Source organism: Drosophila nasuta, chromosome X (assembly GCF_023558535.2).
Source record: "Drosophila nasuta strain 15112-1781.00 chromosome X, ASM2355853v1, whole genome shotgun sequence".
Lineage (NCBI taxonomy): Eukaryota > Metazoa > Arthropoda > Insecta > Diptera > Drosophilidae > Drosophila > Drosophila nasuta.
This window is the reverse complement of record NC_083459.1, coordinates 17,150,791-17,165,670: the sequence shown is the minus strand read 5'-3', so window position 1 is coordinate 17,165,670 and position 14,880 is coordinate 17,150,791. Positions and strand designations below refer to the sequence as shown.

Sequence of the window (14,880 nt, the reverse complement as noted above, 5' to 3'; positions counted from 1 at the left end):
ATGAAAAAGAAAAAAGTACACGAAAAAAAAAGTAGAAAAAAATAATATAATATATATATATATGTGAAATGTTCAGCATTCTTCAAGATATTATACGTAATATTTATAATAATACTGTTTAATTTTCTGCTGATAATTGTCTTAATTCTTTTTCGTTTTTGTTTCTTTGGTTTTTTTTTTTTTTGGTTATGATCAATATTTATGCTCTATGATTTATTATCGCTGTGTTTTCGTTATGTTTTTGTGTGGGACGCAACACAGTTGCACAGAGAAAGAGACAGAAAGAAAGATAGAGAGAGATAGATAAATGAAGGACGAATACGATTGATAGATAGAGAGCGAAAGAGACAGATAGACAGGGAGATAGAGAGCTGTTAAGTGAAGTGAAGTAAAGAGACGTAGCTGTGGCAATGTCAAGTGAGAGTTAGAAAGGGGAGCGACACGAAGACGGAAACAGAGCTTGAGAGAACATTACGATACTGTGAGCGATAGATATTGAATTATTTTATAGTTCTATATAGAAGCTGATTTCTAAACTGATGTTAGTGCTCGCGAGGAAATTGTTAACGTGTAAACTATTTTCTTTTTCTTTATACATGTTCTGCTAGAGAGAGAGAGAGAGAGCGAAAAGAAGAGTTGATTGATTGAGAGAGATAGAGAGCGATAGCGATAGCACTTAAACTAAGCAAATTATTGTACAACTATTGAGAATGAAACATAATGAGCTGATATCGTAGCATGCAGCTTTTGAGTGGCTCCCAGTGCTGCTTGTAGCTGCCAGCTATGAGATCTTTTTGAACTTCCCGGTTTAATGTTGTTTACGATCATTATTATGATTATTATTATTATTGATTATTTATAAGTATATATAATTGATTGAATCGCAACTACGAGTATACAGAACTAATTCATTGAAAGTATGATTGTATATAGGTACACATGTATATATGTATATTATGTATATATGGTCTGGCTTTTATTTTTTGTTTTTTTTTTTTTTTTTCTTTTGATCTAGTGAAGTGGTTTCAATGGCAATTTCGAACTTTTAGTATAAGTATTTACACAACCAAACTTTCATGACTGGGTTTCTTTTACTAGTTTTTTTTTCGTATTCTTTTTTTGCTTGGTGTTTTTTTTTTCTGTTTGGTTTTTGTGAGTTACGACGTACTGTGTGTGATTCACAGGACTAAGGACAGTGATTTATTGAGTCGAAGTTGAAGTTATAGAAATGAGATCAACATAAACATTTGTGAAAAGAAACAAGGCAATAATGAAACGCAATATTCAAAATTAAAGAAGGAAACACAAACGAAATTAAACATTTTGCCTTGGACAATAATCAAAAGTTATTGCGTTGAAATAGAAAAATACTTGAGAAATGAAAAACAAAAACGAAAAAATCGTACATAAATCGATATAGTCAATTACGATATATATATACACGATTAGAACACATTACGAAGCCAATAGTTGGAATACACATTTCTTACTCTCAATACCGAAAAAAACAATGAAACAAACAAACCATCAAACGAACAAACAAACATACAACGATTATGGCAGGAAAAGTTTTCTTTTGTTTTTCGATTTGTTGTTTTTGTAGATACGATATGAATAAGGTTACGCATAGTTACGAATTGGGAGCGAGGAAAATTTGTGAGTTATACGAAATACGAAATACGACAACAACAAAAAGTAAAAAAGAACATACGAATAATACATATATTTTTGGATAAATTGTTTTTGAATTTGGTGGAAATGATAAGAAAACGACGAAATCATTGAATTAGCATAGACTTAAATGAGAATTTATTATTATTATTATTCACACGAAGCACAAAAACCCAAATGAATGTTCGTGGGCGTGGGCGTGGGCGTGGGTGAAGGGGTGAAGGGGAAACAGAAACACAGAGTAGATGTTCTAGCTGGTATTTGGTATTGGTTTCTATTACGATACGAGTACATTAAAGTTATATATGGATTGAAGAAGATAGTTAACAATACTTGGAAAGTTGAATTTGAAGATAGATAGAAGAGAGTGTGCAGAGAGTGAGAGAGAGAGAGAGTTTTTTCGTTACTCAAGTGGATTTCACGATGATTCATCCTAGGCAAAGAATAGAATGGTAGATGGGAAATGATTGAATCATTAAGCATCGAAATGGTTATGGATTTTATACAGAGTACAGAAATAATGATAGACAACGAGTATTTACACACAGTTGGGACAGTTGAACAGTTGGACAGTTGAAATTGAATTAATGATTGTTGTGTTAATGAACAGAAGATAGTCATCGACGATGGGAGAGGGATTTAATGTTTAAGAATTGACTGTTTGGCATATTATATTTTTGGTTTTGTTTTGTCAACGAATGGGCTAATAGCAAGTAATATGTTTTAAGTACTTGGTTGTTTTTGGATTAGGAATGGTAGTAACAGTAGTATTATTATTATTATTAGTAGTAATAGTAGGTAATAGTAGTAGTAGGTAGTAGTATTAGCAGGTATTAGTAGTTTTTGGCTATTTATACATCATATTCAATAGACGTTTAAGCACGATTATAAGCGCACAATAGCGTTCATGTTCATGTGAATCGATAATTGATCGATGAACAATCGATTATCGGCTCACAACAAATAGTAATTACGTAGTATATAATATATAGAGAGTTAATAGAGTTAGAATTACAGATACAGCAGAGATATTCGATTAGGTACACAGAATATAATAGTAGTAGTAGTAGCACATAATACGTATTGCATATATATATAGTATATAGCGTATAAAATTAAAGTATAAAGTAATAATAAATAAGTAGTTAGAGGCGGTTACAACATTCAGCTAGAAATAATTACCACCTCTCCCTCGGCTCTCTTTCTTTCCAGCTCCTTTTGCTTTTCATGTTCAGCGGCAATGCGTTGTTCAATTTGCACCAATGATTCGCGGGTAAAGGGACGGAACAAACTGCGTTCTTCCTCAGATATCGAGTCGGAATCTTCTGTCATTGTCTATGCGGCCAACGATGAGAGCCTTAGATTTCCAAGGCCTGATTTCCACGACGATTTCCACACAATATCACACACACAAACGATTATGATTAGGATTACGATTAACAAATTAAATAGCCCAATTTCAGAGGTAGAGAGAGAGAGACAACACAATTTTTGATCAATACTCACATGAGGCACATGGATGTCGCCTGCTACATGAAGCTACAACTATATCCGAGGCGCCATGTTCGAGTAGCGCCCGCCGCTTAGCACGATGCTGTAAATAGAAAAAAAAAACACAGAACCGTGAAAAAAAACATAATTTATTAGTATGCAACATCAATTTAAATGTGAAATTCAAGTGTGACAGGCTCATTGAACTCGAAGAGAAGTAAGAGAAAGGGAGAAGGAGAAGGAGAGAGGAAGAGTAAGAGGAACGCGAAGCGGAAAGTCAACAACCAGAAACCACAACGCAATGCACTGTGTAATTGGGATTAACTGCAGGTGGCAATTGCCATTAAGTGCATTCCAATCAAATTGAAAACCAAAACAATTGACAATCAATAAATGCAGTGCAGAGACTGACAGCTAGAAGTAGCTACGTAAATCCAACTATTATAGTGGCAAAGTAGAACACTTTATTAGATTAATAGGAAAAGAAAGAAAACGTGTTTAAACTAAAGAAAGAAAATTTGGTATTTTATACATAAATTAATGATTTTTATAGAATATTTAATAATTATTTTCCGAAAAAAAGATATATAAAAATCTAAGTATTATATTATTATATATTATATATAAGAAGTAAAATAAATATAATTTTGATTTTATTATAATTTATATCAAAAGAAACAGAGGATAAAAAGAACTCTAAAAGGAAATCAAACAATCAAATTTGTATTTTATACAAAAAAAAAATAAATATAATTTTGATTTTAATATATTATAAGTTACAACGAAAGAAACAGAAAATAGAACCTTTGTAGTTAATCGAGCTGTTGTATGATTATAACAAGAAAAAGAAATATAATCAACAATAATCATCAATTGATTATTTGGTTCCGCTCAGCAAAAGTTCGATTTGCAGGGCTCTGCTAAATATTTCTGGGATAAACTTATAATAAACCCAAGATGCCATATTGTTTGTTGAATTTTAATTAACCACAATGTGTGTATAAAAAATAATATTAGAGCAAATAAAAGCAAGAAAGAAAGCCACAGTTGTGTGTGCTCGACTGTGAGATACCCGCTATACATTCTGAATAAAAGCAAAACTGTGCGGTATATTACTTAAAGTATACCAAATTAATATACAACAAAAATATTCAAAAAAAAAATACCGAAGCCTATATTTGCTATATCGATATAGTTATACATTCAGTGCGATAATTTTCTTTAAATATACCGAATTAATATACCACAAAATACTAAAAAATATTCCGAGAGCAAAATTTTTTATATCGATATTTACATTCAGTGCGATAAATTTCCGAAAACATACCAAGCTATTCACCACAAAATACTAAAATACAAATTCAAGTTAGAAGTAAGTTGTTTATGTTGCTTAAATTTCAAATATATATCTATTTCAGGTCGTTATTAATATCGTTATTATCAATAGTGATAATATGTAAAAGACTTTACATTATCATAACATTGATTTGTTAAAGCCTTTGCAAATATTTTAAAATAATATTATTTAAATTGCAGAACTCTTCTCCCACTATTTAAAATATATTTAAATTTAGCTAATTAAATAGAAGAACTATTAGCAAATTATTGAAAAGTAATTCGAAACAGCGAGCATAACAATTTAATGCCTTGAATTGTGATTTGCCACTTGAAACTTGTTAAACTTGTTGTTTTGTTCTGCTGCACACGCTACATCAAGGACAACTACTAGTTATTTGCCATGGATTGCACAAAGTATCTTTGCTTGCGTTTTGAAAATAGACAAACGTGCCTGTTCTTGAATTTTGCAATTGCCACAATTCCAGGAACATGCATTCAAGCACGAAACTAATTAAAAAAACTGAAAACTGAAAATGGAAAATGGAAAACGGTAAAAGGTAAAGAAAAATGGCATGATAGAATTCATACAGAGCATGGGGAGAGAATCAACAACAGACGATTGACTGAATGATTATCCTTTCCAAGAAGCAAACGCAAGCCAAATAGTAATTGCGAAAAAAAGGGCAACACCAACATCGAGATTCTAGTGAAAAGCGTATCAAGGTTTTCTCATGGCAAAAACAGAAATCGAAAACTCGAAAATCAAGTTAAGAGTTCAATGAAAAAAAATGTGATTGTTTTCAAATTCGCATCGCATAGTTTGTTGTGCGTTTAATTGTTGTTGTTAGTCGTGGCACGGAATTACATAAATAATATAGCTTGATATATCGTATAAACTTGTAGAATTGCCTGGAAATTGGTTTTTTCTATGCTTTTCTTTTCTTTTCTTTTATTTTTTTTGGGGCTTATATAAGCGCAGCCAGCGAGCTAAGGTCAAAGCACTCTTGTCCAATGGCAGAATATGTGTGTATGTGTGTGTGTGTGTGCGCTGCCTTTTTGGCGTATTCGGCGAAACATGGACACAACACACACACACACGAATATCTATGTAAACATGTATGTGTGTGTGCTTGTATCGAGCACAAAAGTAGGTCAGTTCGATATTTCGACGTGTTTCCTTCCTTCATATACGCAACGCACACACAAACACTCTTGGAAACGCAGCTTACATGAATTTATGTACACACACACACACACAGACATCCATCTCGACATATGTATGCGTGTTTCATTCATTGGCTCAGCATGCGCATAATTTGTATGAAACAAGGCTCAAAATTGTCGGACACAGCACAGCACAGCACAGCACAGAAGGAAGAATCATCAGCAAGCGTTGAGGCGCTCAAAAGTATGCTATAAAAAATGCATAGATGCATTTTGCCATAATTAAAGCAGCTGCTGCTGCAGCAGCCAACGTTTAATATTTAATGCTGCCTAAGCGTAGCGCAAATTGATTAACTAGCCAACGCTCTATATACATACTATATACTCTTGATATATATATATTTATATGTATATGTATCTATATAATAATATTATAAAACATACACTTGCCATAAACTGAACGAACATCGAAATTCACATGTTGTTAGTCAATGAATTTTACATATACAATTTGCTAGGCAAGCAAGAGAGGGAGAGAGAGAGCGTAGAGAGAAAGTGAGCGAAAGTGGGCTAGCGAGAGAACAAGAGAGGGAGAGAGAGAGAGAGAGTTTGCGCAAGTTATCCTGCGCTCTCTCTCTTTGTCCGACTTGTATCTCAAAGATACAATTATATATTTTGGCATTTTTCTTAACGAAACTCGCAACGTTTTGGTCGTGGTCGTAGTCGTGGCGTGGCTTCGGCTGTGTGCTTCGACTAACTTGGCTAAAAAGTTTGCCCTCCAAAAGCCAGCAAAAGGTTGTGCCAACTATGCAGTAGGCCAACTGCGTGCGTCTCTCCCTGAATGCGAGTGTGTGCCGTTTGCTTTTAGGCCTCATTAATGACATAATCATCATGGCTAACAATTAGCCTCAAACATTGTGATGCTGCACAACATTGAAGCTCAGCTTCAACACTCACACAACGACTTCAATTTGCGTTGGCAATTGTCAAAAAGATCTTTACATAACTCGAACTCAAACTCGAACTCAAACTCGAAATCGAAGTCGAACTCTTAAGAGTGTGTGTACTTGCCGTTAATCGATGTCAATCGATGTTGCGCCTTTGTTGCTGCCGCTGCTGCTGCAATTGTTGTTGTTGTTGTTGCTGTTGGTAATGATGTTTTGATGATTGTTGTTTTTGTTGTTGTTGTTGCCGCTTGTTGTTGCTGCTGCTGCTACTGCTGCTGTTGAACTGCTACAAATGTTGCTGCAGGCTTGCTGTTAACTCTCTTGTTGCTGTTGCTGTTTCAGTTGTTGCAGTTGTTGTTGTTTCAGTTGCACACACACACACACACACACACACACAAGCAGGTTGCACACAGTCACAGGCAAACAGCCACAGCAGATGGCGGCACTCGGATGACGACGCGGCGCGTTGCAACAATTCTTCTTTCGCTTTACTTATCTCTTTTTTGATTACTCTTTTGCTTTAGTTTTGTTGTTTTTTTTTTGTGTTGCTTTGCGATGCGTACGCGTGCTTTGTTGTTTTATTTTTTTGTTTAACTATTTTATTTATTGGTGTTGTTGTTTTTTGTTTTACTTTCTTTGCTATTTTATTTCATGGGTTTTTCTGGTATTTTGTTTTTTTTTTTTTTTTTGCTTTGTAATATTATTTACTGTTTTGTTGGTTCCCAGCGCTGAACAAAGAACGAATAACAAATTACAAATTAATCAAAGTGTGAGAATGTGTGAGTGTGTGTATTATGATTGTGGACAGACTTTGGTGCCGTAACAGCCAGCTTCTGTCCACAAGCATGTGCGTGTGAATGCGTCTTTCGCATTTGCAGCCGGCACAACTGTTTTTTTTTTTTTTTTTGATGATGATTTTTGATGTGAGGGTTTTTAGTTTATTGTTCTTGTTGTTGCGCTATCGATTGATTGATTGATTGATTGTTCGTTCATTCGTTCGGTTGCTCGGTTTTCTTTTTCCTATTTTTTTTTTGTGTTGCTATTTTCGTTACTTTTGCTTTCGTCGTCGTTGTCGTTGTCGGTGTCGGTTTATCTTGTTATTTGATTAATGCTTGCATTCAACTTGTTTCTTTATGCAATTATTCATGGCAGTTTCTCATACATATGGCATATATACGCATATATACGATTTTTGTCACTACAGCGCAATGCGTGTGTTTTGTCTGGGTCACAGATTTATTTCACTTGCAAAAAAGTCACACGAAAAAAAAAAATATGAAATTTCTTATTTGTTTGTTGTCATTTTATTTTATTTTCTTTAAATAAATATGCTTTGTTTATTTGATTTTTATTGTTGGTTGTTTGTTTATGTTTATGCAACTTGGAGAAACCGTTGAGCGAGCAGATTATTTTCGTAGCATACTTTCGCGCGCACGTGAAAAACGCAGCCAGCACCAAAGTCAAAGACAAATCGAGTCAGTCAGGGCGAAAACGCTGACGCTGACGCTGACGCTAAGCGTCGAAGTCAACGTCGACGGCGACGTCAACACTCTCTGAGAGAGGGAAAGAGAGAGACAGGCAGGCGGGCAGGCAGGCAGGCAGGCAGAGAGAGCGAGAACAAACGAGAGCGTAAGAGCAGCTTACACTATTTATTTAACGTTTTTGCTTTGCTTGCTTTTCAAATATTTCACAAAACACATTTAATATCAAGGATAATAAAAAGTTTGAAACACACACACAATTTTCAGCTCCAATTTGAACGAAAAGGCTGCAGCAACTGTTTTTTTTGTTCTTATTCATTTTAGTGCCGCGGCAACGAATTCGCTGCAAAGAGAATCCTCGCCGCGCCTTTCCCTGTGTGCGTGTATGTGTGTGTGTGTATGTTCTCTCTCGCTTCGATTAGTGTTCGCCTTTCACCCCCCCAGTTGCTGCCTCCCAATCCCCCTGGATCGGCCACTGTGTCCACCATTTACTCGTTGTCAACACAACTTTTGTTGTGCTACTTTGCCGCTGTTCTCGCCGCATGCCTTACTGACTTGACTTATGCTATTTTTAGGTCATCAAATTGGTGGCCAACTCTCTCGCCTCGCCGCAGCAACGACATTTGCTCAGAAGTGAACAACAAAAAAAAAATGAAAAAAGAAAAACGTTTGGCGTTTGGCAACATTTGGCACCGGCCAGACTGGACCTCAACCCCTTTTGTGTGTGTGTGTGTGTGTGGTTGTGTGTGTGTTTTTTTTTTGCTGGCAATCGTTTTTTCCCCCCTCTCGTTATAAATAGCACAGAGCTATTATCACAAATCATTATGACCTGCTGATCCGCTTTTGTGCAGTGCATTTTATTGCATTGCATTGTCCAGTCAATTGGTCAATTAAGTGCCTCGACACACATACCGAGAGTGAGTGCTGCTGTTGCCTGTGATGTGGTTTGTAGCTCTCGTTATGGAAGTTACAATTAGAGAGCTATGCAAATGAGAAATATATACAATGTATTTTGCAATCGAAATTGTGAAATTGTTACGGAATCGCAACACACTAAAAAAACATTGCATACTTTCAGGCTGTGTGTGTGTGTGTGTGTGTTTGGCCTTTTAGACATTCTGTTCACATTCAATCCATTGTCACAGCACGTATTTAATAATTTATTTATGCAGCATTTACGTTATGTAAATTTGGCACACCCAACAACAACGACAACAACAATAACGAAAGTAAGAACAACAACAAGAAGAGCAAATCAGTAGCAGCTGAACAAGAAAACCAATTGAATAGCAACAATCAAATTGTGACAATAGACGAAGGAAATGGGCACACGCACATTTCTAGGCGACAGCACTGTGCACAGTAGGAAAAGGCCTGGGAAACTCGATAACTTTTTAGGCTTTGCTTGTTCTTCTTGCCATTGCTTTGTCATACATATTGTTGAAGCGCCCAAAAGTCGCAGGCAAATAAATGAACACGCACACACAGACATACACACACACACACATGTTACATGACAGTTAAACGACATTTTTGTGCGAGGAAAATTCCAGTTTTGGTGCCATTAAGCGAGTAGCTATTTAAGCCTACATATAATCCAGCTCTCAGCTTATGCAAGTGTCCAAGAAGGCATGCAACAGCCAGGCGTGTATACATACATATATTAAATAGCTTAGCTAGTACAACAACCAATCCAGTTGCAGAATGTGGCTATTAAATCGCAGCGCACAAAAGTATGCTGTGAAACAGTGAGTTTCGCATTGACAGGCAGCCGCATAAAAGCGTCGCACAAAAGTATGCAATGCAAAATGTGCGGTCAATTGAAGCCGCATTGTTGTTATGTAAAGCAAACAACGAGAAGCAACAACAACAACAATAACACGAATTCAAATAAAAATGAACAGAAATGCCAGCAGCATGTTTGCTCGGCTATAGCCGAGTATTTACTCATTAGAAACTGCCATTAACTTTATTGACTTTGCTTGGTCAGCGGACAGAGTTGTTGTTTTTTCTTTTTTTTTTTTTTTTTTGTTGTTTTTTCGGTTGGGGAACAAAGTGTGTGCTATATACTAAAGAAATATGCGACAGCGTGTCGCCAGAGTGAAAATAAAGCATGCAAAGCACACCGAGGCTAAAATTAACTGGAGCTTAAAGCAGCACAAAATACCAATAACAACAAAAAAAACGAAAAACGAAAATTCTTTGAGCTTTGGGCTCATTACAAAAATTGCTGTTGCATACTTTTGCGCTGCAGGCAAATAAAATGGAATGCAGCGCGCTGCAGCTGTTGTTGTTGTTGTTCGTGTTCCGTGTTGTTGCAGATGTTTCAATTGCTGTTGTTGCTCTTGTTGTTGTTGCTGCTGCCGCCACGCTAGACAGGCAAACAACTTCAAAAGCGTTGCACAATTTTCGTTTTGGCTGTCAGCAGCGAGAAAGTAAGCGAAGCGACAGGCAACCAACCAAACCAGGCAGGCAGGCAAAGCATTCAGTCAGCCAGTCAGGCATTCCCCAATCTGCCTCACTCCGCCCTCTGCGTTTGCTCCCCTTCCCCGTCCCCGTCCCCGTCCCCGTCCCCGTCCTCGTCTTCGTCTTCGTCCGTGTCCGCATTCTACTCCTAGTTTGAGTCTGAGTCCGAGTCCGAGTCCGTGTTCGAGTTCGAGTCCTCGCGTCCTCCGCCTTGTCCCTGTCCCTGTCCCTGTCCCTGCCCCAGTCTCTGTTCCTCTGTGTTGTTGCCCTCGCCTGTTCCTTTTTGCCTTTGCCTTTTCCTCGTATAATTCTTTTTTTTCCATTCCAGTTGCATGTTTCGTTGCTCGCCTCGTCCTCGTCCTCATCGTCCTCGTCGTTGTCGTTTTCGTTGTCGCTCGGCTCATTTTTGCGCACAACACGAAACGCGATATGGCACACGCGCGTGCTGCGCTGCCAGAGGCGTAGAGCCTCGTCTCTGTCTCTGTCTCTGTGTGTGTGTGTGTGAGTGTGTTGGTGTTTTGTATTCGTGTGCGAGGGGTTACATGCTGCCTTGGCTTAGCCAGTTAGCGAGGCGCCACTGCTGCCAGCCTAACTGACTGACTGACTGACTGAGTGACTGCCTCAGTGACTTTGCTTCTCTGCTTCCCTTACCACCCCCTTTCCCTTCCCTTTCCCTTCACTCCACTCTCACATTCCTTCGGATTTCGCTGCTATTTTTCGAGTTGAGTTTAAGTTGAATTGTGTTGTGTTGTGCGCTGCGCTGCGCTACGCTGCTTTGGCTCTGCTTTTGGCTCTGCTCTGTTGAGTTGAGTTTCGTGCCAGCGCAGACGTCGTCGTCGCCTTACATACACATGGCATATGCGCGCTTGAAAAGGGACATGCCAGATACACTCGCCCACAGAAACACACACACACACACACACACACACACACACACACACACACACACACACACACATGCACATAACCTAAGCAGCAGTGGCAACAACAACAATCAGTTGAAGACAAGCCACGAAAAATCGAAAGTCCAAACACACACAAAGGCAGGCACACTTCAAAAGCACTCCAAAAGCACACACACACACACACACATGCATAGTATGCATGCGTGCGTGCTGCGTGTCTGCATGTGTGCGTGCGTGTTTGCTTGTAAAATTTTCGTTGCCTACTTATGAGCGCTGTGTTTGCTGGCATTTCAAACAAATTGCAAGTTATGCATTCGCATTTGGCCTGCGTAACACAGAGGCACATGGAAACTCACACGCACACATACACTCACACACACACACACACACACACAGAGATTTTGGCAGCGTTGCGAGGCGTATACGCAATCTTCTGCTTTTAGGCCACACACAGCAAGTATACGCCACGTTTTACACACACACACACACACCGCTGCTTCGTCTGTCAACTCTTATTTGCACGCACACACACTTTGAAACAACAACAATAAAAAAAATCATATATATATATATAAGTTTATATATATATCAATTTATGTGGCAGACAAATGTTGCGTTACGTTTGCAGCTTTTTCCTCTTTGCTCGTTGTTCGTTTCCTTCATTTTCTTCACCTTTCCTTTTCTTTCCTTTTATATTTTTTTTTTTTGGTTATTTTCAGTGTTTTTTTTGTGGTGTTTTTTTGTTTGAGCACTTGAAAAAATACAAAAAAAATAACAAAAGAACATTGAGAACTTATGTAAAACGAACGTTGCCGTTGCTTGCACACTCAATTTGCCTTTGGTATCCTCTAAATTGTTAAAGCATTTTTATATATAGCGATATACGATATATGTGCAAGATATATATTGTATATATATAGAGCAATGTATATAGCGTGAGCATGGCCAACATATTTTTGTTTCGAATTTCAAACACTTGGCTGCCTTGCTTGCTTTTTTGTTGCCCTCATCTCTTCTCTCACGTCTCCTGCCCCTTGACTGTGTCTTGTGCGATGTGTGCGACCAACAAAAAAAAAAAAAAAAATATAGCGAGTCTCTCATTTTGCTCCTCTTACATTTCTTCTGCTCGTTTTATAGATTTTTTTTTTTTGGTGTTGGGGTTTTATAGTTATATTATTTGTTGTTAAGTTTGATTTTATATAGTTATTTCGTTTAGTGATTTTATATTCATTTGATTTTCTTGCTGTTTCTTTTTTCTTTCCTTCTGTTTTTTTTTTCCTTTTTTGTCCAAAAAAAAGTGATTTTTGGTTTGACTGCTGTTTGGGTTACCCGTAATCCGTTCGTCTCCGTGGTTCACTGAAACTGTCAGCTGCCGCAGCGCGTGTGCGTTCACAGAGTGCGACTTTCGTTGAGTTTTGTGGCAATCGCTTCGGCTTTGAAGCTTCGTCGACAGCGGCGGCTACCGACTTCAGGCATCGGCAACGGCATCGACATCAACATCGGCTGTGTGCCAGTTTCCAGTTTCGGGCGGAGAGAGAGAGAGAGAGAGCGCGCGGCGCCATGCCACGCCACACTCGGTCATTGGGACAGGCCCAGGACAGGACAAACGAAAGCACAAGCCATCGAAGCGACGAGAGCAGCGAGAAGCAAGCAGGCAAGCAAGCAAGCAAAAACGAGCAGCGAACGAGTGAACGAAGAAACGAAACGAAACGAGCAGAGCGTGTGTCTGTGTGTGTGTGTGTGTGGCGTTGAAAAATGTGACCAACTGCTGCATACGTCAGGGCGCAAAAGGCATGCCAAGCATTTTGCATTTGCAAAGCCAGCAGCAGCGAGCAGCAGAGACAAAGATGGCAACAGCCGCGTGAATGAGACGGCAAAAACAGCGCGCTGACTTTGTGACTTTGTGCCCCGTTATTGCACTATGCCGGCATTCACACACACACACACACACAGACACCTACAACTAACACACTCACACACACACAGACACACACGTACGCATGCACGTCCTGGGCGAGCCTTGGGCAAACATTTGATACCAACTGCGTTCTTGACTAATTGACCATAACCGACACATGACAATTAAGCCAGGTGCACTAACTGAACGAGCTGCTCAACTGATAAACGCGCTACGCACCCTCAACAACGCCACCCCTCTACGTTTCTCTCTATCCATTCTTCACAACTCACACAATTCCCACAGCCATAAATTGAATGCCATTAAACGCTGCTGTCGTCAACGTTGACAGTTTCTATTTTTTTATGGCCAAGTCTGCAACTATTTAGCTCCCACTACACATGTCTTCTAACTATTGTTTGACAATCGTACAAGCTATTAAATACAGTAAAAACTGAATACTAAAATATGTAAGATATACTAAATATATACTGCAACTGCAATTATATAATGCTTCTAACTACTGTTTGACAATAGTAGAAGATATTAAATGCAGTAAAAAATAAATACTAAACTAGTTCGCAAGTTATACAATTCTTGTTATCTTTGTTTGAAAATAGATACAAGCTACTACATTAAATAAAAAATACTAAATTATATAAAATATACTAAATAATATACTGCAAATATGTGCACAAGTTGTACAACGCTTCTAAATAATGTAAGTAATAAATACTAAAATATGAAAAATACACTACATAATATACTTCAATTATTTAGATCTCACCAAACAAGGACAAAAATTATACAATGCTACATAATTTAGTTTGACAATAGTAAAAGCTATTAAATACAGTAAATAATAAATACTAAAATATATAAAATATACTAAATAATACAGTAAAGTGTAAAATATAGAAAAATTCTATCATGCTGTCAAATTTGTATTCTATTTTTATACCATATTTTTATATCCTTTTTCTGAATCGTGACCGAACTGTCATTATATCGATTGCTTATAATTGTTACCCATAAATAAACTTACTTCGTTAGCAGACTTGTCTTTTTTTGCTGTCAAGTTATTTTCAGCATATTTCAAAAATATTTTACCTAATAAAGATTTTAAATAAGAAAAACGAAATATTCTTAACGCCTCTTTTTAAGTAATTTATCAAGTCTGAAAAATGTAGCACAGCTTTTATAGAATCGATTGTTTTCATTATGTCGCTAGCTCATAATTTAAGCCCATAAAAATCTTACTATACTCTTCTGTAGGATAATTTCAAGATATTCTTACTAATATAAATTATGTTATTCAAATGTTTTAAGAATTGAATTGAATTGAACACGAAAAACAAATCAATAAGAATGATTTTTGGAGATTTCCTTTGAGAATTCAACTCACGCCGTTCCAAATAACAATTTCCCAAGCATTTCACCCGACTAACAAAATACTTTTTCAGTTTGAAACTTGCACCTCCAATCAATTGCAATGGAAGTTGCCTTTGCTTCGACTTCTT

General features: G+C 37.4%; 1 protein-coding gene across 50 annotated transcripts in view; it reads right to left on the bottom strand.

Annotated features, from left to right (window-relative positions):
* The window catches only part of LOC132795632 (sodium channel protein para), a 67,926-nt gene extending 64,661 nt beyond the window's left edge, over positions 1 to 3,265 (bottom strand). For 44 of the 50 annotated variants that reach the window (XM_060806439.1, XM_060806441.1, XM_060806489.1 and 41 more), the window contains exons 1-2: positions 3,178 to 3,265; positions 2,854 to 3,044 (exon numbers count right to left, since the gene is read on the bottom strand). In XM_060806439.1, coding sequence (XP_060662422.1) covers positions 2,854 to 3,003 — 150 coding nt within the window. In that variant the 5' untranslated portion in view covers positions 3,004 to 3,044; positions 3,178 to 3,265. The remainder of the gene's footprint in view (positions 1 to 2,853; positions 3,045 to 3,177) is intronic. The other 6 variants (XM_060806446.1, XM_060806451.1, XM_060806490.1 and 3 more) reach the window with 1 other exon arrangement.
* Positions 3,266 to 14,880: the final 11,615 nt, after the last annotated feature.